Below are 20,438 nucleotides of genomic sequence, written 5' to 3' on the forward strand. Positions count from 1 at the left end.
CTTTTTTCACTTCAGCCCAACATTTCTCATAATTAACTTTGAACAAATTCCCATTTTTAGCTGTCATATTAATCCCCAAATATTTCACTTTCTTAACCACAGTCAGGCCTGTTTCATTTTGGCACTTTTCTCTATCGATGTTAAATTTTTCTCAAGAACTTTGGTTTTTAACTTGTTCAATTTAAATCCTGCCACCTGACCAAATTCTTGAATTAGTTCTAAAACTCTTTTAGTACTAGATTCTGGCTCCTGTAGTGTCAAGACTAGATCATCTGCAAACGCTCTTAATTTAAACTGTTTGGCTCCGACCTGTATACCTTTAACCATCCGGTCCCTTCTAATCATGTTCAGCAAAACCTCCAGGACCGAAATAAAAAGCAGCGGGGAGATTGGGCATCCCTGTCGTGTCCCTTTTTCTATCTTAAACTGTTCTGTAACCACATTATTTACAATTAGTTTAGCCGTTTGTTCTGAATATATTGCACCAATACCATTCTCAAAACCATGGCCTACCCCCATACCCTGTAGGTTCTTTTTCATAAAGTTCCAAGAAATGTTGTCAAAGGCTTTCTCCGCGCCTACAAATATCAAAACAGCCTTAGTGTTTATATTCACTTCTAACTTCTCCAAAATGTCAATTATATTCCTTAAATTGTCAGACAGATGTCTACCCGGGAGAAAGCCCGCCTGGTCCTTGTGAATCTCCTCAATCAGCACTTTTTTCAATCTCTTAGCTAATATGTCAGCAAAAATTTTGTAATCCACATTTAATAAGGATATGGGACGGTAGTTCCTAAGTTGAGTCTTTTCAATCTCTGTTTTTGGTATTAGTGTAATGTAAGCCTCTTTCCACGATTCTGGAGCCCTTTTCCCCTCTAAAATTTCATTACAAACTTCCTCTCTTACTTTTGTTGTTTTGTCGTTTAGTCGTGTCCGACTTCGTGACCCCATGGACCAGAGCACGCCAGGCACCTCTGTCCTCCACTACCTCCCGCAGTTTGGTCAAACTCATGCTGGTAACCTCGAAAACACTATCCAACCATCTCGTCCTCTGTCGCCCCCTTCTCCTTGTGCCCTCCATCTTTCCCAGCATCAGTGTCTTCTCCAGGGAGTCTTCTCTTCTCATGAGGTGGCCAAAGTACTGGAGCCTCAGCTTCACGATCTGTCCTTACTTTTAAGAATATAAAATCCTTTTCACGTGTGTAGTCTTCATAAACGTTTTCCCAGACCTGGTGTGGAGATAGATCATTGCCACCTTCCTTTGTCCAGTTCTCTGCAATGTTTACAAAGTCGCTTTCCATTCCTTTGAGATCTTTGCAGACTGCGGATACAAATAACTCTCCAACAAGATGACCCCTCTCTGCTACAGTGGTGCCTCGCAAGACGAAAAGAATCCGTTCCGCGATTCTCTTCGTCTAGCGGTTTTTTCGTCTTGCGAAGCAACCCCATTAGCGGCTAAGCGGATTAGCGCTATTAGCGATTTAGCGGCTTAGCGGCTATTAAAGGCTTAGCGGCTAAGCTGTTAAAAGGCTATTAACGGCTTAGCGGCTTTGAAAAAAGGGGGGGGGAGCGGGAAAAAAATGGCGAGACTCGCAAGACGTTTTCGTCTTGCGAAGCAAGCCCATAGGGAAATTCGTCTTGCGAAGCGCCTCCGAAATGGAAAACCCTTTCGTCTAGCGGGTTTTTCGTCTTGCGAGGCATTCGTCTTGCGGGGCACCACTGTATTAAAATTCCACTCTGGGGTTCTTCCTCAGCACGCAGTTAAAAAACCCCAGTCTTTTCACAAATGCAAGCTATTGCCAGATTTAATTAGCAGCCGTTCATTTTCTTACCCTTAATTGCTCTTACACTCCTGGTCCAGTCCAAAGATAATTTAAATAAAGTCCATTCAACCTCGGTCAAGGGGGGAGGGCATAATAAAACATTGTTAAATCCTTCATTGGGCATAAATCAAATGCCCCCTTTCCCTCGGTGTCAGACAGAATAGCATAGCTACACACGGCTCATTCATTTTGCAGGGGAGGAGAAGAAAGAAAAAGACCATTTGGAAACCAGATGAAAACACAGTGTTTTGTCCTCCCCTTCCTTCCCGGCTTTTGTAAGGATTTTCACGCTTCTTAAAAATCAGATACCTTCAGCAATCCAAACCCAGTCCTTTCGGCAGCTGAGTGGTTGCAGCCCTTTGTCACATGCCCTTTGAGGAGGGCCTCATAATTAAGGCCAATACAGTTGAACCTTTGGCTCTCCAAGGCTGCAAACCCAGAAGTGGCTGTTCCAGTTTGCAAACTATTTTTGGAAGCCAAATGTCTGACGGGGCTTCCTGCAGCCAATCGGAAGCCACACTTTGATTTTCAAACGTTTTGGAAATTGAGCAGGCTTCCAGAATGGATTCTGTTCGGCTTCCAAGGTACGGCTGTATTCCAAATTAAGGTAAAGGGTAAAGGGACCTGTCAGAGGCTCAGGAGCAGAAGCACAGGGGAGAGAGCAAATAGAGAGCGGAGGAGAGGAATCAGAAGGGAGCGTAGGGGAATATGACAGTGACCCGAGAGATTCCATGAGCTTCTCCAGCGAATCAGAAGATTCCCAGAAGGGGGCGTCTATGGTAAGGGCAAGGGGGGTCCCAGGGGGGACGCTCCATAAACAAGGGACCAGAGGGGACTCCCAAGGGAGCAGCGGAGGATCAGGACCAGTTCCCCCACCAGAGCACAGTGGGGGGGGAAGAGTCACATGAGTCAGGACCAGCTTCTCCTCCAGCGGGGAGAGAAGATGAGTCAGGGATAACCACGCCCCCATCGGAAAGTGGGGAAACGGAGGGAAGGTCAGGTCCAGCTAGCCTCCCCGAAGGAGGGAGCAGTGACACAAGTGTAACGGTCAGAAGGAAAGTGGGAGGCTGCGCGCGCGCGCCAAGTTCAAATGTGCAGGAGCGCGGGATAGCAGAAGATCCGGATTGGGAGCCAGGTCCAAAAGCCCGAAGGAGGGAGGGGGAAGAGTCAGGGGACTCAGCGTCAGAGGAGTCTAGGAAGGGTGAGACCCCGACTAGCAGGCGGACCCAGGGAAGGAAGGAACAGAGGAAGAGGTGGAGTAAGGCTAGAATCTTAAACTGGTGTCAGGGGGGAGGAGATTCAGATGGAGCTTCGGCGGTCTAAGGTTAAAGACGTAGCGTTGCACGCTGCGCGTGTGGAAGTGAAACTGAACTTCAATATAGACTTTTATACTAAAGAAGGAAGCAGCGTTGGTCTTGTGTGAGCTGGGACCTTGGGCAGCGCTGACAGGACCCCTGACCATTAGGTCCGGTCGCGGACAACTCTGGGGTTGCGCGCTCATCTCGCTTTATAGGCCGAGGGAGCCGGCGTACAGCTTCCGGGTCATGTGGCCAGAAGGACTAAGCCGCTTCTGGCGAACCAGAGCAGCGCACGGAAACGCCGTTTACCTTCCCGCCAGAGCAGTACCTATTTATCTACTTGCACTTTGACGTGCTTTCGAGCTGGTAGGTTGGCAGGAGCAGGGACCGAGCAACGGGAGCTCACCCCATCGCAGGGATTCGAACCGCTGACCTTCTGATCGGCAAGCCGGTTTAACCCACAGAACCACCCGCATCCCTGTATTCCAAATTAGTGAGGAATAAATCACAAATCATGCTGGAGGTTCATCCATGGCAGGGAGAAACTTGCAGGTCGCAGCTGATCTGCCTTTCAGATTGGCAGATCTGGGCTGAAGCAACGCTGCGGGGTGCAGGGAACTCCCCAGAACCCCCTGAGGAGGAATTTTACCCCATAAATCCTGGCTTTCTCCTGCCCTGGAGAGCAGCAGAGCTCAAACATCACGGAAACCTGTAAGGCTAGAATTTGTGGACACCCAAGGGGGCAGAACGTTGGGAGGTGAAATAAAGAGCTCCTTCAACCACAGAACAGCCATGGCCCCCAACAGAGATGGCTTTGAAAGAGGATTAGGCGACTTCAGAGCGGACGAGGGGGCTCTCCATGGCCGGCAGCCCCAGTGGCCTCCACGGAGGGAGGCAACGGTGCTTCTGGAGGGGAGGGTTGCTCTTGTGTTCGAATCCTGCTCAGGGGTTTCCCATAAGGGGCCCCTGGGAGAAGAGGAGGCTGAGCCAGAGGGGCCGTGGGTCTGATCCCACAGGCTCTCCCTATGCTCTGAAGGAGGCGGCTGTTGGTGCGAGAGGTTGGCTATGAGCCAGTGGTGCCTCTGGGAGCCTCCAGTGCCAGGAGCAATAGACCCCCAATGAACCTCTGTGGGGCAGGGCAAGGGCTGCTGCCGCGCTTGGGGCCAGACTGGACAAGGGAGAACATGGTGTGTTCTCAGGAGCGGCCGGACGGGGAGGGTGGGCGTCGCCATTCCTGGTGGGGAAAGACGCAGACTGGAGCCAGGCGAGAGATGCGGCAGAGCCAGAAATAATTTATTGCACAGGTGGGTGGGGTGAATATAAATAGGGGGAAGCCCCCAACCCAGTCGGAAGATGAGGAGACGGTCACGAGTTTGGGTTTCCTGCGCATGAGGAAGGGTCAAAGCTCAGCAGCCGAGAATCTGCTTTGGGTAAAGAGGGTCCCGGGTTAAGGTCCCGCTGGCGGCATGTCCAGGTGTGGCTGGGTGAGGCTTCCTGCCCGAAATCCACGCTGGGGGTGCTGCTGCTGCCAGTCCATGTCGGCATTGCTGAGCTAGAGGGAGCAAGGGTCTGACTCTGCTTAAGGCGGTCCTGGGGGTCCTGGATGAGATGCTCCCCCAGGCTGGGCCATGAAGGGGGTCAGGAGGAAAGGGGCGTGGGGGGCCTTCCACTCAGCCCCTCAAAGAAACATCCAAGGCAACAGCGGGGAGGGGGGTGGGAGGAATCTGGGATGTCTTTGGAGGGGCAGTTCCTGAGAGTGCCCCCCCAGCAGGCAACTTGTGGGAGGCTGGAGGGGTGACCCATCGCCCCCAAACAGGCAGCGCAGCCCATCCTCCAGGTCTGTGGGCTGCAGACAAGCTCTGTGCTTAGAGAATTGGTGGAGGGTGCTGGGAGCTGTAGCTCTGGTGGGGGCGAACTACAGTTCCCAGGGTTTTTTGAGGGGGGGCTCATGTGCTTTAAGTGTAAGGTGTGGGGGAGTCTGGGAGTAGCAGCCACTGCTCTCCCCGACTGTAGGCCTTTCATTTTGGCCTCAGCCCCCTCCGATACTTGCCAAAGAGAGATGGGGGAAGACGGGGTTCAGCTAGATGACCACAGGGGTCCCTTCCAACTCTACAATTCTGTGGTCCTCCCTGCGATGCAGACTCGGGTGGCCCCAAGCCAACCCAGCTGCAGCAACAGGATGCGGGGGGGGGGCTAACAAGGCAAAGCCAGAGCGTCGGAGGGGGAGAAGACCCCCCATTTCCTTCATGTAAATCAGTTCCTTCCAGCAGGGAGGCGGCTCCAGTGTTTGGAAGGGGGGTCCTCAGTCCAGGCCACTCCCCCCAAATACTTGCATGGGGGGCTAGAGAGTCCAGGGCAAAGTCCAGAAGCCTTAGAAGCCAAGGGCACCCTGGCGATCATCTAGCCCAACCCCCTGCCAGGCAGGAATCCCTAACAGGCAGGTCCGATCTGCTGCGGCCCCGATCCTGTTTGACCACATGACAAATTCCCTTGGAAGGAGGCGGTCTTTCCTGCGGGGCTTCTGGGCAGAGGTGGGGGGCCCGCTTCCTGGGGGGCTCCTAGCAGAGCTGGCGCTGCCTCCACCAGGCCTGGATCTGGGCGAAGGGCACCTTTTGGGCGTGCTCCGGGCAGAGCCTGGGGTCGTCGGCCTTGGCAGTCCGCAGGGCGCAGAGCAGGGCGGTTCTGCAGAGGTCCTGGCAGGGCTTGTGGGGCTGGCGCCCCTTGTGCATCAGCAGCCAGAAGCGCTGGAAGAGGCCCTCGTCCGTCTGCATGCGCCGCACCAGGGCGTCCCAGTCGGCCGGGAAGGCGCTGGCCAAGCCGTAGGCCTGGCGGGCCCCGTAGAGGCGCTGCCACTGGGGTTTCGCACCCGGCACGTTGGCCAGCGTCAGGTTCAGGATGAAGGTCTCGTGGTCCAGGACCTGGAAGGAGCTGCCGGGCCGTGGGCCGTCCACCTGGTAGACGCGGTAGCCTGGCCGGGAAAGGGTTACAACAACAACAACAACATTGGTTCTCGTTTAGAGGAATTTCACAGAACAGGAAAATCTTTCTTCCTACTGTTTGGACAAACAATCAAATGCACATTATTGAATTATAATAATAGAGTCGAAACCGCAAAGTGATAGAGGGAAGTCAATAAATTTATAAGGGACTCAAACCAATATGGAGGACTTTGTGTACAAAATATGTACGTATTGGTTTGAACTTCCTAAATAATGTTGGTTATTGAAAAGTATTTTCATTTTCATTTTTTTATTGCCTTTTGTTGCAGTTTTTAGTTTTGTCGTTTTTTCTCTCGTCTTTTTCTTTTTTTCCTCTCTCTCAATGTTATTCTATTTATCTTGATCTTTAAGGGGGCCAGATGTGACCCCCAACCCAGCTCTCCTACCCCACTAGGAAGGTCAGGACAGTTTTATGAGTCCTTCTTGGGTGAACTGTGGAACTCCCTGCCACAAGAGTAAGCGATTGCCACAACTCGGATTGCTTCTGGAGAGGATTGGGCACTGATGCAGATGGGGGCCCCCATTTCATCCCTGGCCAGCCCTGGGGGCAGGATCCCCTTCCCCCTACTCACCTGGATTGAGGTTGACATAGGTGGTGACGCTGGGGGCCACGAAGGCGATGCCCACCGGGCGCGAGAGGGTCTCCTCGTCGTAGAACAGCTCAAATTCGTCCAAGTGCGTGTGGCCAAAGAACTGCCCGGCCACCGTGCCCTCAAACCTGGGGGGGGGGAGGACAGGGGTAAATGTGGGGCCAGCTGGGATTTCCTCTTGCCAGAACCCACGGCCGCAGCCTGGGAAACTGAGGCAGGGCAGGGGGAGGCCAAGGGGAGAATGGGCAGCGGCCTCCTTTCTGGCCCAGCCATGGGGGGCAAGAGGCAGGAAGGAGCAGGATTGGGGGGCCAGGGGAGGAGGAGGAAGCCCCCAGCTGGACTAGATGGTCCTTGGGGTCCCTTCCGACTCCCAGAGCGGCATGGAGAGAGGGCAAGGTGACGGGGGGGGGCATGCAAGCGTCTCACCTGCTGATGATGCGGTAATAGTTCCACCCCCAGGAGCGCATGCAGTGCGCCGGGGGGATGTGGCCGATGATGTGAACCTGGGGGGGGGGCAAGAAGAAGAAGTGGGGTTGAGAACCATTCTGGGGGGCTGGACTGGCACACAGCTGGACCGGGCAGGAAGGATGGAGTCTGTCCCCCGTCCGCTGGCCGTGCCCGTCCCCCACCCCCTGTGAAGCCCCCTCACCTTCTCGCCTTGCTCCTCCGCCCCCTGCAAGACCCCCACCAGCCACTGCAGCTGCCCGGCCGGGTCCGTGGAGTTGATGAGGAGCCAGAAGTTGGCGTCCGAGCAGAAGTTCATGTTGAGGGAGACGAGGCGCAGGCCGGGCTGCACCAGGAGGGTGTAGAAGCCCCCCAACCTGTGGCAGGGAGGAAAGGGGGGGGAGAGGCGTCAGGGCGCAGGAAGGAAAAGAAGCCCCAGTCCCTGCCCCCTTGCTCTCCCTCAATGCAGATAAGACGGAGGCCCTGTTAGTTGGGGGTTCCCTAGACCAGGTGGGTGGGAGGTTGCCTGCTCTGGATGGGGTTACACTTCCTCTGAAGGAGCAGGTTCGTAGCTTTGGGGTCCTCCTGGATCCTTTGCTGTCGCTCAAGGCTCAGGTGGCCTCAGTGGCCCAGAGTGCCTTCCATCAGCTTCGGCTGGTGGCCCAGCTACACCCCTATCTGGACAGGGAGAGCCTAACTACTGCTGTCTATGCTCTGGTAATCTCAAGGGAAAGGGTAAAGGGACCCCTGACCATTAAGACCAGTCGTAACCGACTCTGGGGTTGCGGCGCTCACCTCGCTTTACTGGCCGAGGGAGCTGGCATACAGCTTCTGGGTCATGTGGCCGGCATGACTAAGCCGCTTCTGGCAAACCAGAGCAGCGCACGGAAATGCCGTTTACTTTCCCGCCGAAGTGGTACCTATTTATCTACTTGCACTTTGGCATGCTTTGGAACTGCTAGGTTGGCAGGAGCAGGGTCTGAGCAACGGGAACTCACCCCGTTGCGGGGATTCAAACCGCCAACCTTCTGATTGGCAAGCCCTAGGCTCTGTGGTTAACCCACAGCACCACCCGCGTCCCTAACCTCAAGGTTAGATTACTGCAATGCATTCTACGTAGGGCTGCCTCTGAAGATGGATCAGAAACTTCAGCTGGTGCAGAATTCAGCGGCCAGGCTGCTCACCGGAGCAAGGCGGTTTGAACATCTCACACCAATCCTGGTCTGACTGCACTGGCTACCCATTAGTTTCCGGGCCCAATTAAAAGTGCTGGTTTTGACCTATAAAGCCTTAAAAGGCTCAGGACTGCAAGACCTCAAAACCGCCTCTTTCCATATGAACCCACCCGGACCCTGAGATCATCTTCTGAGGCCCTCCTTCATGTGCCTCCTTCTTGAGAGGTCCAGAGGGTGGCAACATGAGAACGGGGCCTTCTCTGCAGTAGCTCCCTGTCTGCGGGATGTTCTCCCCAGGGAAGTTCACCTTCATTATATACCTTTAGGCGCCAGGTGAAAACGTTCCTTTTTAACCAAGTCTTTGGTTGATCTTATTGACATCCAACATTCTTTTAGAATCTGGCATTTGGGGGGGGGGTATTGGGTTACTGCTTTTGGTTGGATTTTATATGTTGTGGTCTTGTTGCGAACCACCCTGAGACCTCTGGGTATAGGGTGGTATATAAATTGAAAAAATATTATTATTATTCCATATTTTTCGCTCCATAAGACGCACCTGACCATAAGACGCACCTAGTTTTTTAGAGGAGGAAAACAAGAAAAAATATATTCTGAACAAAACAGTGGATGTATGATTTTTGTGGTTCATGCTGTGGCCACAGACATGTGATCTGACAGTGAATTTGGGGAGACCCACTGCAAAAATCCTGAGGATCCATGGGCTTTTACCTCCCCCCTCCCAGGCAGCCTCCTTTATCTCTCCCTTATCTCTCTTCTGATCCCACCAATCAGCTGTTTCCTTTCAACACCCCCTTCCCTCTTGTTTGCCTTAGAGTCTTTTCCTCAGCTGGAACAGTTTTTTGCTCCTCCTTTTCTTCTAATTTCTCTCCTTGTTGCTTTAGTCTTCCTGTTTCCCCCTTTTGCAAGTTTGCTGTCTTTACCTCCCCCCTCCCAGGCAGCCTCCTTTATCTCTAGCGTCCCTTATCTCTCTCCCGATCGGCAAACGATCAGCGGCTTTGTTTCAACACCCACTTCCCTCTTTCCAAAAAAAAAAGAAAAAAAAAAGTATGATCTGCTTTTCACCCTTGGGCAGTTCGGCTCCAGGGAGCACGCATTTGCTCCATAAGACGCACAGACATTTCTCCTTAGTTTTTAGGAAGAAAAAGGTGCATCTTATGGAGCGAAAAATACGGTAATAATAATAATTCCACTCTCACTGAGCCTGATACGTAGAAGTGTGGGACCCCCAAGGGCTCTCTGGCTGGGATCCCTATGAAATGTGCAACGCCCCCCTCCAGAGCAGGACCCCCCGCCTACCTGAGGGTCCCCAGGGCGTGGGGGGGCAGCCAGGGGCGCCAGGCTTCGGCCATGGCCTCGTAGAGCCAGGAGGAGGACTGGTTGCCCACCACGAAGGGCGGGGGGAAGGCGTTGACAGGCACGGCCTCGTGGTTGCCCACAGCCGGGTAGACGGGCAGCGGCCCCAGGTGCTTCTGGATGAGGGCCGTGATGGTGCCCAGCGCCCCCAGCTGGTCAGCCCGGCTCTGCTCCCAGATGTTGTGGGCGGGGATGTCGCCCGTCCAGTAGGCCAGGTCAAAGGGGCCGGATCCTGCCAGGTGCTGCAGGAGGCTCTCCAGGGTGCGCAGGGGCAGGTCGCAGCGCCCGTAGGTGCCCCAGAAGCCGGCCCCCGGCCCGCGAGACGGGGAGCCCCCCCGGCAGCACAGGGCGTCCTTGCAGTCGGGGTTGCTGCCGGGGGCGTAGGCCTTGTCCCAGTGCAGATCGGTGAGGAAGAGGATGCGGGAGGAGGGGGCGCCCGGCGGAGGGGGCGCGGGGGGCAGGATGGGCGGCTTGGGCGCCCGCGGCAGGGTAACGTTCCAGTCGGAGTAGATGTCCCAGTGGCCACAGCGGGAGCCCACCAGCAGCCCGCAGATCTCGTCCGGGCGCAGCACCGAGCGCCGCCAGGCCGTCAGGAAGTCGGGCAGAAAGAGGCGGATGACGTCCTGGCACACCTGGGGGGTGCCCGCGTGGAGGCGCAGGCAGACGGCCACCCCCGTGCGCTGGATCCAGTCCTGGCTTGCCTGTAGCTGCAAGGGAGGGGAGGAGAGAGAGAAGGTCACACCAAGGGAAGGGTGGGGTGGGCTGGATGATGTCCAGGGGGCCCTTCCCAGTCCCTGGTTCTGTGGGAGCAGAGCTAGGAACCCAGTCAGACTCCAAGGAACTGGGAGAGAGCAGGGTTTGAATGCCCACTCTGACTAGGGGCAGGGGGGATTTGATTTAAATCAAATCTATTTACCATATATTTACCTGCGCGGGCTCCCATGGCTTGCGGAGATCTGCGCGAAGCCTGGAGAGCGCACCAACCCCTCTCGCTCTCCAGGCTTCAGCGAAAGCATGCGTTCGCCCCATAGGACGCACACACATTTCCCCTTCATTTTTGGAGGGGAAAAAGTGCGTCCTATGGGGTGAAAAATATGGTAAGTCACTAGTCAGTAAGACTTGATTTACCATATATTTCTGTGTATAAGACGCCCCAGGTATAAGACGCCCCCAATTTTTAGGGACTCCAATTTAAGAAAATAGGGGGGAGACTGCCCCGTGTATAAGATAACCCACAGTTTTTCACATCATTTTAAAGTAAGAAACCCTAGTCTTATGCAATACAGTAAATTTTTTTTTACAGAAAGACTCATTCTTGCTCGTATAATCTTCATATTTACAACCAGATAAAGGTCTCATTTTTGGATTTACATATGCAAGTGGGACTGGAAAGAAAGAGTATTTCATTATTGTTATGATTATGGTTTAACTACAGAATTAACTGTGTGGAATTTATGAATTTCGTAATCACAGATGATGGAAATTATGGTTTCTAGCTAAAGCACAGGCTTATTTGTCTTGGAAGGAGATAAAACCAAGAAGTTTGGATATATGCCTGGTACAAATGGCGGAGAGCCAGATTTCCTCCAGCTTGTGGTGTGTCGCAGTGGAAAGCAACAGGCGTGAGAAAGTGAAAGTGAATTGCCACAGACAGACTCTCGAAGAACAAAGAGAAACACAGAAAATAAACATCCACACAGAAACAGACTCAGAGGCTGTTAAAAATAAACGAAGGATCTACGATGGAATGTCTTATTGGAACTACCTGGACAAATTAAGGAAAGCAGCACAAATGTGAGATCACTGGGAGATCATCACTCCCCGAAAATGGAAAACTTAATAAATATTATTACAGTCATACCTCGGGTTACAGACGCTTCAGGTTGCGTTTTTTCAGGTTACGGACGGCCGGAACCCAGAAGTACCGGAAGGGGTTACTTCCGGGTTTCGGCAGTCATGCGTGTGCAGAAGCGCCAAATCGCAAGCCGCGCAGGCGCAGGCGTGGGTTGCAAACACTGCGGGTTGCAAACGTGCATCCTGCACGGACCACATTCGCAACCCAAGCGTCCACTGTATTATTAAAAAACAAAACGGAGGATCTCCTCGAAGTCCACCTTCCGGAGTTCTTTTCTGCTTCTCCAGAGAGCAAGAGATCCCAAAGCGCTGGATTAAAAGATCAGGACTCAATATTTGGAAGAGCTTTGTGGCCCTAAGAGGGGCTTTAAGGGGGTGGGGGCTCCTTCCTGGGAGGTTTCTAAGCAGAGCTTGCATGGCCACCTGCCCAGGATCCTTGAGTGGCGATTCCTGCCTTGCGGAGGGTTGGACTGGATGACCCCTGGGAGTCCCTGGTCCCACTCTAGGACTTTCTGTTCTTACACTCTGCCAGGCAGCAGAGAGCTGACTCCCTGTGGCTGCCAGACTCCCCTGAAGGCCCATCAGGATCACAGCCGAGGCCCCGATCCAGCTTCGTCATGGAGGTGCTGCAGCCGCCCAGCAAGTGAGGAAGGAGCTGAAGGCGAGTGGCCCTCCCTGTCCAGCCCCTGCCTCCTCGTTTTATGGTGCTTTTAATTCTGTTGGGAGCCACCAAGAGTGGCTGGGGAAACCCGACTTCCGGGTTGGCGCCATTGTTTAATGGCGGATTCCCTCCGAGCTCCGGAGGGAATCGGCTCCGTAGCGTCTGGGTCTGGCCGCTGCGGCGAAGCGGGGACCCTTAAAATCACAGGCGCGGATGCCTGTGAACACAGAGACTCGGCGGGCACCATTTGCGCCCCCCCAATCTGCGACGGAGCCTTTTTAAAGGCTTCGGAACGGAGGCAGGGTGAGGCGTGGTGCTGAGAGTACTCCCTCGCCTACGGAGTGAAGCCGCAAGCCATAGACAGAGAGCGCCAACTTCTTCCAAGATCGACTGGACTCTAAAATATAAACCCGTGAGTAATACGGAGATTGGGACTTTATAAAAAATTTAATTCTGGATTTGGAACGAGCGGGAAGGGGCTAAAAAGGAAGTCACCCCCCCCTCTTTGTAAACAATTTAAAGCAAAGGACTGGGCAGCTAAGGTCGAAAGAATCTGCGTCTTGTTTTTTTTAATGAAAAGATTTTGATTTCACGGTTTTGACACTATAAGAAGATTTACTGGAGGATAAAAAGAACTTGGGGACTGAAATTTTACCCCCCCCCCCAGACCCGGGAACGCCCTATGAGAAAGCCTGGTGCATGGAAGATTTTGACAGCTGTCAAGTGAGCTGTTAGTCAGCTAGCTGTCAGCTGGAAAAAGAAAACATTGTTTCTGCTGCTTCTGCTGGTTTATTTGGTACAACTTTGTTGAAAACAAGGAGGGCTGATACAAAATAACTGGACTTTTGGTTTTGAGCTGAAAGGAACATTAAGGAACTAAAATCCCCCTAGAGGGGGAATAAGGACACTACACTACAAAAATGACTGGAGTAGGTAAATTCCAAGCAGAACTAGACAGAGTTTTCGTTCTCTTGGGAAACTTGAAAGATGAATACGATGCTTTGTCTACAAACGTATCACTACTACACTGGACAGTAAACAACAGCTTGGAGCCTGATAAGGACTTGAAACAGGAAGCCTATTTAACTGAACAAATAAATGAAACTGAAAGCGTAGAAACGATGGAGCAATGTGTTGTTTTTGAAGAAAATGAAGGAGGAGCAGGAGATTTGCAGGAGTTAAAGGAGAGTTACAACATGAGGCCTGACATGATGACAAAAAAGGATAATAAAAATTGGATGTGGAAAGCCTGGTCTGAATGGGAATCTGGAAAATGGAAAGATCTCCTCGGGAGGAGACCTGAAGACCTGAGGATTACAAATTGGTTGAAGGTGAAAGCTGGAGCTTTGGGGACATTTGGATCTGTAAGAAATTTGAAACAAGAGTTGGAGCACCCCATAGGCTTTGCTTTTAAGTATGGAGGACTGGCTGGAAGCAACATGGATTCTGTTGGGCCGGAGCCCCTCCGAGACTTGGGGCTTAACATTAAGGACCATCAAAGAGACCGGCGGAAAGGAACTGAGAGAGATATAAGGGCCTCGGACGTGAGATCTCCAGGCTAAATAAATAACATAAAGACTGATGGACATTGGTTGGGGTCTGGAACCGGGAAAAGGGTGGGCGGAGGTTGGGAATTCAAAGGGTGCATAAGGATAATTTGCTTTTTATAATTTAGTTAATGGTAAGGAAATTGGGCAAATCGTGGAAGGGAAATGTCGGTCGACTTTAGGAAAAAGGTTTAAGAATAATTAATGGGGTATAAGTATGGATGTGTGTCTTTAATAAGGTAAAATTGGTTTTTTCTTTTTAAATTAATTGAAAATAAGATTGTTAAAAATAAATGGAGGAAATGGAAAAAAGAAGGAAAGTAAAACAATAGTAAGTTAGAATAAATGTATAAGTTAAGGTAAAGAAATAAGTTAAGGACTTGCTGAACTGACAATTTAAATGGGAATACAAGAAGGGGAGGTGTGAGGAGGTCTGAGAAATAAGGTTAAGAACAATAAGTATCAGAAACTTTTATGTGTTTTTATTGTTGTTTAGTTTTGAATATTATGTATTTTTGTGTTTGTTTTTTTTCCTCTTTCTTTTGTTTTGTTTATTTCTTGTTCTTGTTTGTTGTGTGTTTTTTGAAAATCCTAATAAATATTAAAAAAAAAAAAAAAAACAAGAGTGGCTGGGGAAACCCAACCAGATGGGCAGGGGATAAATAAATATACTGTATTTTTTTGTTCTGTAAGACTCACTTCCCCCCCAAAAAAAGTAAGGGGAAATGTGTGTGCATCTTATGGAGCGAATGCAGGCTGCATAGCTATCGCAGAAGCCAGAACAGCAAGAGGGATTGCTGCTTTCGCTGCACAGCGATCCCTCTTCTTGTCATGGCTTCTGAGATTCAGAATATTTTTCCCCTTGTTTTCCTCCTCCAAAAATAAGGTGCATCTTGTGGTCTGGTGCGTCTTATAGAGCGAAAAATACAGTAATCATCATCATCGCCACCATCATCTCAGGGCCAGGAGGCAAGGACGAGGTCAGGGCTACCGCTTGGCAGGGAGGGGGGAGGAACAGGGCAGGCTCCAAATGGGAAGCGGCTGCCACACACATGCAAATGCCACCTCTGCAGATAATCGCAGGATGCAGGTGATTAAATGCATAATCCGATAATTGAGGGGTGGCAGAAAAGCGCCCCAACCTGTGTTTCCTGTTTCAGGCAGGCAGGGATCTCCTGTGCCCCACGGCACCCCCATCATCCCTTTGAGGGCACTGCTCAACACCCCCCTCCCCCTTTGCCAAGGGAGCAAATCGCCCTGGCCAGGGATCTCTGTGCCAGCCAATATCCCAGGCTGGGCTGGGATTAAGAGGCAAAGAGAAGCCCCGCTCTGGAAGGGGCCCTGGCACCCTCCCTCTCTTGCGGGGGGGGGGGGGAGGCAGAGAAATGTCCAGCAGCAAGGATAGCAAAATGGGCCAAACTGAGGCCCCCCCTCGAACTCCAGCAGTGGAAGGAAGAAGCTTCTCCTGTGCCAGGAAAGGAAGAGCTGGACAGAAAGGGGAGAGTCAAGAGGCTCTTACCTCTTGGCTGAAGAAAGAAAGAAAAGAAAATAATAATAATAATAATAATAATAATAATAATAATAATAATAATAATAAATTTATTTATATCCAGCCCTCCCCAGCCGAAGCCGGGCTCAGGGTGGCTAACAACAATAAAACAATACAAAAGTACAACACAAACAACACTCTAAAATCATTCATTATAAAATTAATTAAATTCAAGCCACTGGCCACCATTGGGCCAGAGCTCCGCGAAGATTGCCGAGGGAGGGAGTCAGGCTGTGCCCTGGCCAAAGGCCTGGCGGAACAGCTCTGTCTTGCAGGCCCTGCGGAAAGATGTCAAGTCCCGCAGGGCCCTGGTCTCTTGTGACAGAGTGTTCCACCAGGTCGGAGCCACAGCCGAAAAAGCCCTGGCTATAGTTGAGGCCAGCCTAACTTCTCTGTGGCCTGGGACCTTCAAGATGTTTTTATTTGAAGACCGTAAGTTTCTCTGTGGGGCATACCAGGAGAGGCGGTCCTGTAGGTACGAGGGTCCTAGGCCGTATAGGGCTTTAAAGGTTAAAACCAGCACCTTAAACCTGATCCTGTACTCCACCGGGAGCCAGTGCAGCTGGTACAGCACCAGGTGAATGTGATCTCGCAGCGAAGACCCCGTAAGGAGTCTCGCTGCAGCATTCTGCACCCGCTGGAGTTTCTGGGTCAGTCTTAAGGGCAGCCCCACGTAGAGCGAGTTACAATAATCCAGTCTGGAGGTGACCGTCGCGTGGATCACAGTGGCTAGGTCAGGGCGAGAGAGGTAAGGAGCCAACTGCTTAGCTTGGCGGAGATGGAAAAATGCCGCCTTTGTTATAGCTGCAATCTGCGCCTCCATGGAAAGGGAGGTGTCGAAGATTACACCCAAACTCTTAACGGACGGTGCTGGCACTAACTGCGCCCCTGCAAGAGATGGGAGTTGCCCCCCCCCCAATCCCATATCGTCCCGTCCCAGCCACAGGACCTCTGTCTTCGAAGGATTTAGCTTCAACCGGCTCCCACGTAACCATCCAGCCACAGCTTCCAGACATCTGGTCAGTGTGTCTGGGGCCGAGTCAGGATGGCCATCCATCAACAGATAGAGTTGGGTGTCATCGGCATACTGATGGCAACCCAGCCCAAAACTGCGGACAAGCTGGGCGAGGGGGCGCATAAAGATGTTGAAAAGCATTGGGGAGAGTATCGCACCCTGAGGCACTCCACACACCAAGGAGTGGCGCGATGACAATTCCCCCCCAGTGCCACCCTCTGTCCCCGACCAGAGAGAAACGAGCGCAGCCATTGAAGGACTGAAAAGAAAAGAAAAGAAAAGAAGGAAGGAAGAAGGTCCTTTGTCAGAGGCGCTGAAAACACACCTCATTCCAAAGGAGGAAGTCACAGAATTGTGGAATCGGGAGGGAACCCCAAAAGTCCTCTAGTCCAACCCCCACAACGCGGGGATCTCAGCTAAAGCATCTCGGACAGATGCCCCCCAAGCTCTGCTTAGAAACCTCCAAAGAAGATGAGCCCCCCCTTTACTCTGACCCTCAGGAAATTTTTTCTGACGCTTAGTCAGAATCTCCTTGTCATGTGAATTTCCTGGACGGAGTCCTGCCCTCAGGAGCAGCAGAAAACTGGCTGAATCTCCCTTCCCCGTGACAGCCCTAGAGATATTTGGAGACCCTCCAGAGGTCTGAAGAGAAGGCCCATGTTTACTCTGGTGAAGGAACGAGTCGCTCTGTCCCCTCCTCCAGGCTGTTTTGCAGCCCAGGCCCAGAAAGGACTCCCCCCCCCCCCGGACTTGCCCAACCTGCTTCCCCTCTGGCTTGGGGGAAGGATGGGCTGGGTTGGGGGGAGCAGTCTCAGGCAGAAGCAGGGGCAGCTGCGAGGCCGTGGCCTGGAGTTCAGAACTTGTCCAATTCCCAATGAACGGATTTAGCTGCACTGCAGGGGGTTGGGCTAGATGACCCAAGGGTCCCTTCCGACGACAATTCGATGATGGCTTAAAATCTCGCTTGGAGGGGTGGGTGCTGGCAGCCTGTCCCTGACCCCTTTAGGGCTCCCTCCTCTGCCCCCCCCGTGCTCCACAAGACAGAGGGATTCCTTCGCTTTTGATTCCACCATTGCAGGGGGGGTCAGGCTAGAGGACCTTTGAGGGTCCCTTCCAACTTTACAAATCTAGGATACTAAGAAAAGCTCAAATTCAGAGTAAAGGAAATGAAAGGTGTCTGTAGACATGAGACCTCCTGCCAGGTCATTTCAGGAATAATTGGGAAGATTCCCCACAGGACTCCCTTCTCTTGGGGGGGGGGCGTCCCAGAAGGAAATTCTTCTGGAAGAAGAGGAGCAAGGAAGGGCAGGGAGGAGAGGGCGGATTCTGGCTTCTCGCAGGGATCTGTGAAGCCCTGGGGCAGCCTTGACCCACCCTGACCCCCTGGTCACGGGGCAGAGAACTGTTTTGCAAAGGGAAGGTCCAAAGGGTGTCCTGGGCCAGCAGCCTCTTCGGGTGCAAAACATCTCCTGCCTGTGTGACCCGGGGGGGGGGGGCAGCTGCCGGCCAGGGAGGGCACTCCTGGCTAGATAATAAGGCTCCGGCGAGTGGCAGCTTCTGGAGCTGCCCCCTGCATCTGGGGTATCCCTCGGGAGCCACCCTCTGCCCTAGCTTCCCCTGCTTGTAGGGCAACCGCCTCAGACAGGGAAGTGGGGCAGCCGACGCACAACTAGGGTTCAAGTAATGGGGAGAGGCGGCTGCGCTCTGGGCCTCTTCAGGTCAACAGGGCCTTTTCTGCTGTGGCCCCAGAAAGGCTTTCAGGGAGGGGAATCGGCCACCTCTGTTCACCCTGGTTTCTGCGGTCCCATCGGTGTCGGGTAGAATCCCAGTCTTGTAGCGCTGGACGGGACCCCGCGAGGACATCCAGCCCAACCCCGCGCAATGCCGACTGTCTCCCTCGGCGCCTTAAAAGCGGCCATGTCGGGACCGCGGCGCCGCTCGGGTCGCTTTCCTGGCATCCTGTCAGCTGATTCGCGCTGGGAAACAGAAGCTGCGGGTTGCGGTCGGAAGGGGCGTCCGGGGGGAGCGCTTCTCCTTTTGGGGGGCGGGGAGAGTGAAGGACGTCGCCCGAGCGGCCCGCCCCGTCCGAGCCCCGCTGCCCCCCTCCCGGGACGCCCCCGGCCCCCCATCCCGCGCGCCCCGGAGACCCACCTGCACGCCCACGTCGAGGGCCAGGAAGAGCGCCTTGCAGGCGGGGCAGCTGAGGTTCCTCCAGCCGAAGCGGGCGCCGGACTCGGGGAGAAGCTCCGCCAGCGCCGCCGCGTCCTGGGAGCCGCCGGCCCCGATGGCCCACGGCCCGGCCAGCGCCCCCCAAAGCAGCGCCCCCCAAAGCAGCGCCCGCGCCGCCGCCGACCCCCCCATGCCTCGCTCGCCCGACAGCAGCCCCGACGCCCGGGAAGAAGAGCCTCACTCGGCGGCTCCCTTGCTCGCAGCTCCGAGCTGCGCTTCCTTCCTGCTCGGCTGCGGGCGGAGGCGAGGGGCGGGCCGGGGAGGGGCGTCGGCGGGCCGGAGAAGCGCCCCCGCCTGTCCGCCCACCCGTCGACCGGCCGGCCTCCCTTCCTTCCTCCCTCCTTCCCTCCTTCCCGGCTCTTCTCCTGCGCGCCCGGAGCCAGCGAGGGAGCCGGGCGCGCGCGGCGGTGCGGGGGCTCCGAGGGGGCGTCCGGGGCTGGGGGGCTTCCCGGTTTCCCCGCGCTCAGCCTCCTTGCTCCGCGGCGATCAGAGCGCAGCTGCCTCTTCCGGCCCGGCTCCAAGATGGCCGGCCCGGCGTCGGCGCCCTGCGCGGCCCGAGCCGGGGGGGGGCAGGAGCCGCGGCTGTCCCCCCCAAGACGCGCGCGATTCAGGGATCGGGGCCGGGCGCGGCGTCGGAGCGGACTGAGCCTCCTGGCCGCGCGCCGTCTATCTGGACAGGGGGCCGGGGGGGCTTCGGACCCGTCAGAAAATATTTGGGGGGCCGAGCTCCCCCAAAGTTGATGAGCATCGCCATTCCAATGGAGTGGGTGCCGCGTCATGATCGATTATGCGTCTTGATCGATATGATGTTCCAAGTTGGCACCCCGGTAGGGGGCTTTTTAAGGAGACCCCCGAGGTCTTTTCCGGGGGACGGGGAGGCGCAAAAAGACTCCAGAGAGTCTCGGCCTCTTCAGGAGGGCGTCTGCGGAGGATTATTATTTATTAAATAAATGCTTTGTTTATTTTGCAAATAAAAAACAACCAACAGCAACAATCCCAAATCGAAACAAAAGAGAAAAATAGAAACAAGTCAACTAAACAATTAATTTTTATTTTTTATTTTAGTCTGCGGAGGATTTTATCCCGGCCTCTATTTCAGACACAAGGAGGAGGAGGGCGAGCCGATCCTGCCGGGCGGGCGACTCCTACACGCGTGTAAACGGGGGGGGGGGAGCCGCGGGGCGGGGCCCCCTCGGGGGCGCAGCGCCTGCCTGGCGAGCCGAAGGTCCGAGGGGGCGCAAAGCGCGCTGGCTCCTGCCCAGGTCGGCCTGGGAGCCTGAGACCCGGGCGGGCAATATGGGGCTGGGCCCCGTGGCCTGACTCGGCCTGGCAGCTTCCGCGGCCCGCTGCGCTGCGCGCGAGGAACTGGGCGCCGGGACCGTTGCCTGCGCGCCGCTCGCTGCCTTAAGCGCCCGCTCCCCTTCGTCAAAATGCAACATTAAAATGCAGCGCGTGGATCGCAGGATCTCTGAATGTTCAGGGAGCCGCTTGCAGCTGTCAGTTAAGCCTGAGTGACAGGCCGCTGCCGAACCCACCCACGTAATGAGTTCGCGGCATAATTGCATAATAATCGCCAAGCGAGAAGCGCGCATGAAAAGACATTCCTCGGCTGCGCGATGGGGTTTCTGCGGGGGGATTTCGGTTAACGACCCTCCCGGCGGCCGCTCCCTGCCTTAGCCAATGAAAAAGACCCCAAGGGAGCAGGCAAGGCTGGGACTTGGGCCTTAGAATTGGAGAGTTGGAAGGGAACTCCAGGGTCATCTAGTCCAACCCCCTTAAAATGCAGGAATCTCAGCTGAAGCACCCAGGGCAGGTGGCCGTCCAACCTCTGCTTAAAGACCTCCAAGGGTCTAGGAGAGTCCAACATCCACTGAGGAATA

At 54.1% G+C, this 20,438-nt stretch overlaps 1 protein-coding gene across 1 annotated transcript; it reads right to left on the reverse strand.

Moving 5' to 3' along the window:
• Positions 1–4,783: 4,783 nt before the first annotated feature.
• On the reverse strand, positions 4,784–18,840 carry SMPD1 (sphingomyelin phosphodiesterase 1). Its single transcript, XM_053384890.1, has 6 exons — positions 18,481–18,840; positions 9,647–10,410; positions 7,360–7,531; positions 7,137–7,213; positions 6,693–6,838; positions 4,784–6,089 (listed from the first exon to the last, which is right to left on the reverse strand). Exons 1-6 carry the CDS (start codon positions 18,688–18,690, stop codon positions 5,680–5,682), a joined length of 1,779 nt encoding a protein of 592 aa, XP_053240865.1. The 5' UTR covers positions 18,691–18,840; the 3' UTR covers positions 4,784–5,679.
• Positions 18,841–20,438: the final 1,598 nt, after the last annotated feature.

This window comes from Podarcis raffonei, chromosome 4 (genome assembly GCF_027172205.1).
Source record: "Podarcis raffonei isolate rPodRaf1 chromosome 4, rPodRaf1.pri, whole genome shotgun sequence".
Classification (NCBI taxonomy): domain Eukaryota; kingdom Metazoa; phylum Chordata; class Lepidosauria; order Squamata; family Lacertidae; genus Podarcis; species Podarcis raffonei.

Excerpts from the sequence above, each read along its gene's own strand:
- SMPD1 (XM_053384890.1), bottom strand. The coding sequence starts at position 18,690 with ATGGGGGGGTCGGCGGCGGCGCGGGCGCTGCTTTGGGGGGCGCTGCTT. Across the intron at positions 10,411-18,480 it reads CCCTCGACGTGGGCGTGCAG|CTACAGGCAAGCCAGGACTG; the intron begins GTGGGTCTCCGG and ends CCTCCCTTGCAG. Across the intron at positions 7,214-7,359 it reads CGGAGGAGCAAGGCGAGAAG|GTTCACATCATCGGCCACAT; the intron begins GTGAGGGGGCTT and ends CCCCCCCCCCAG.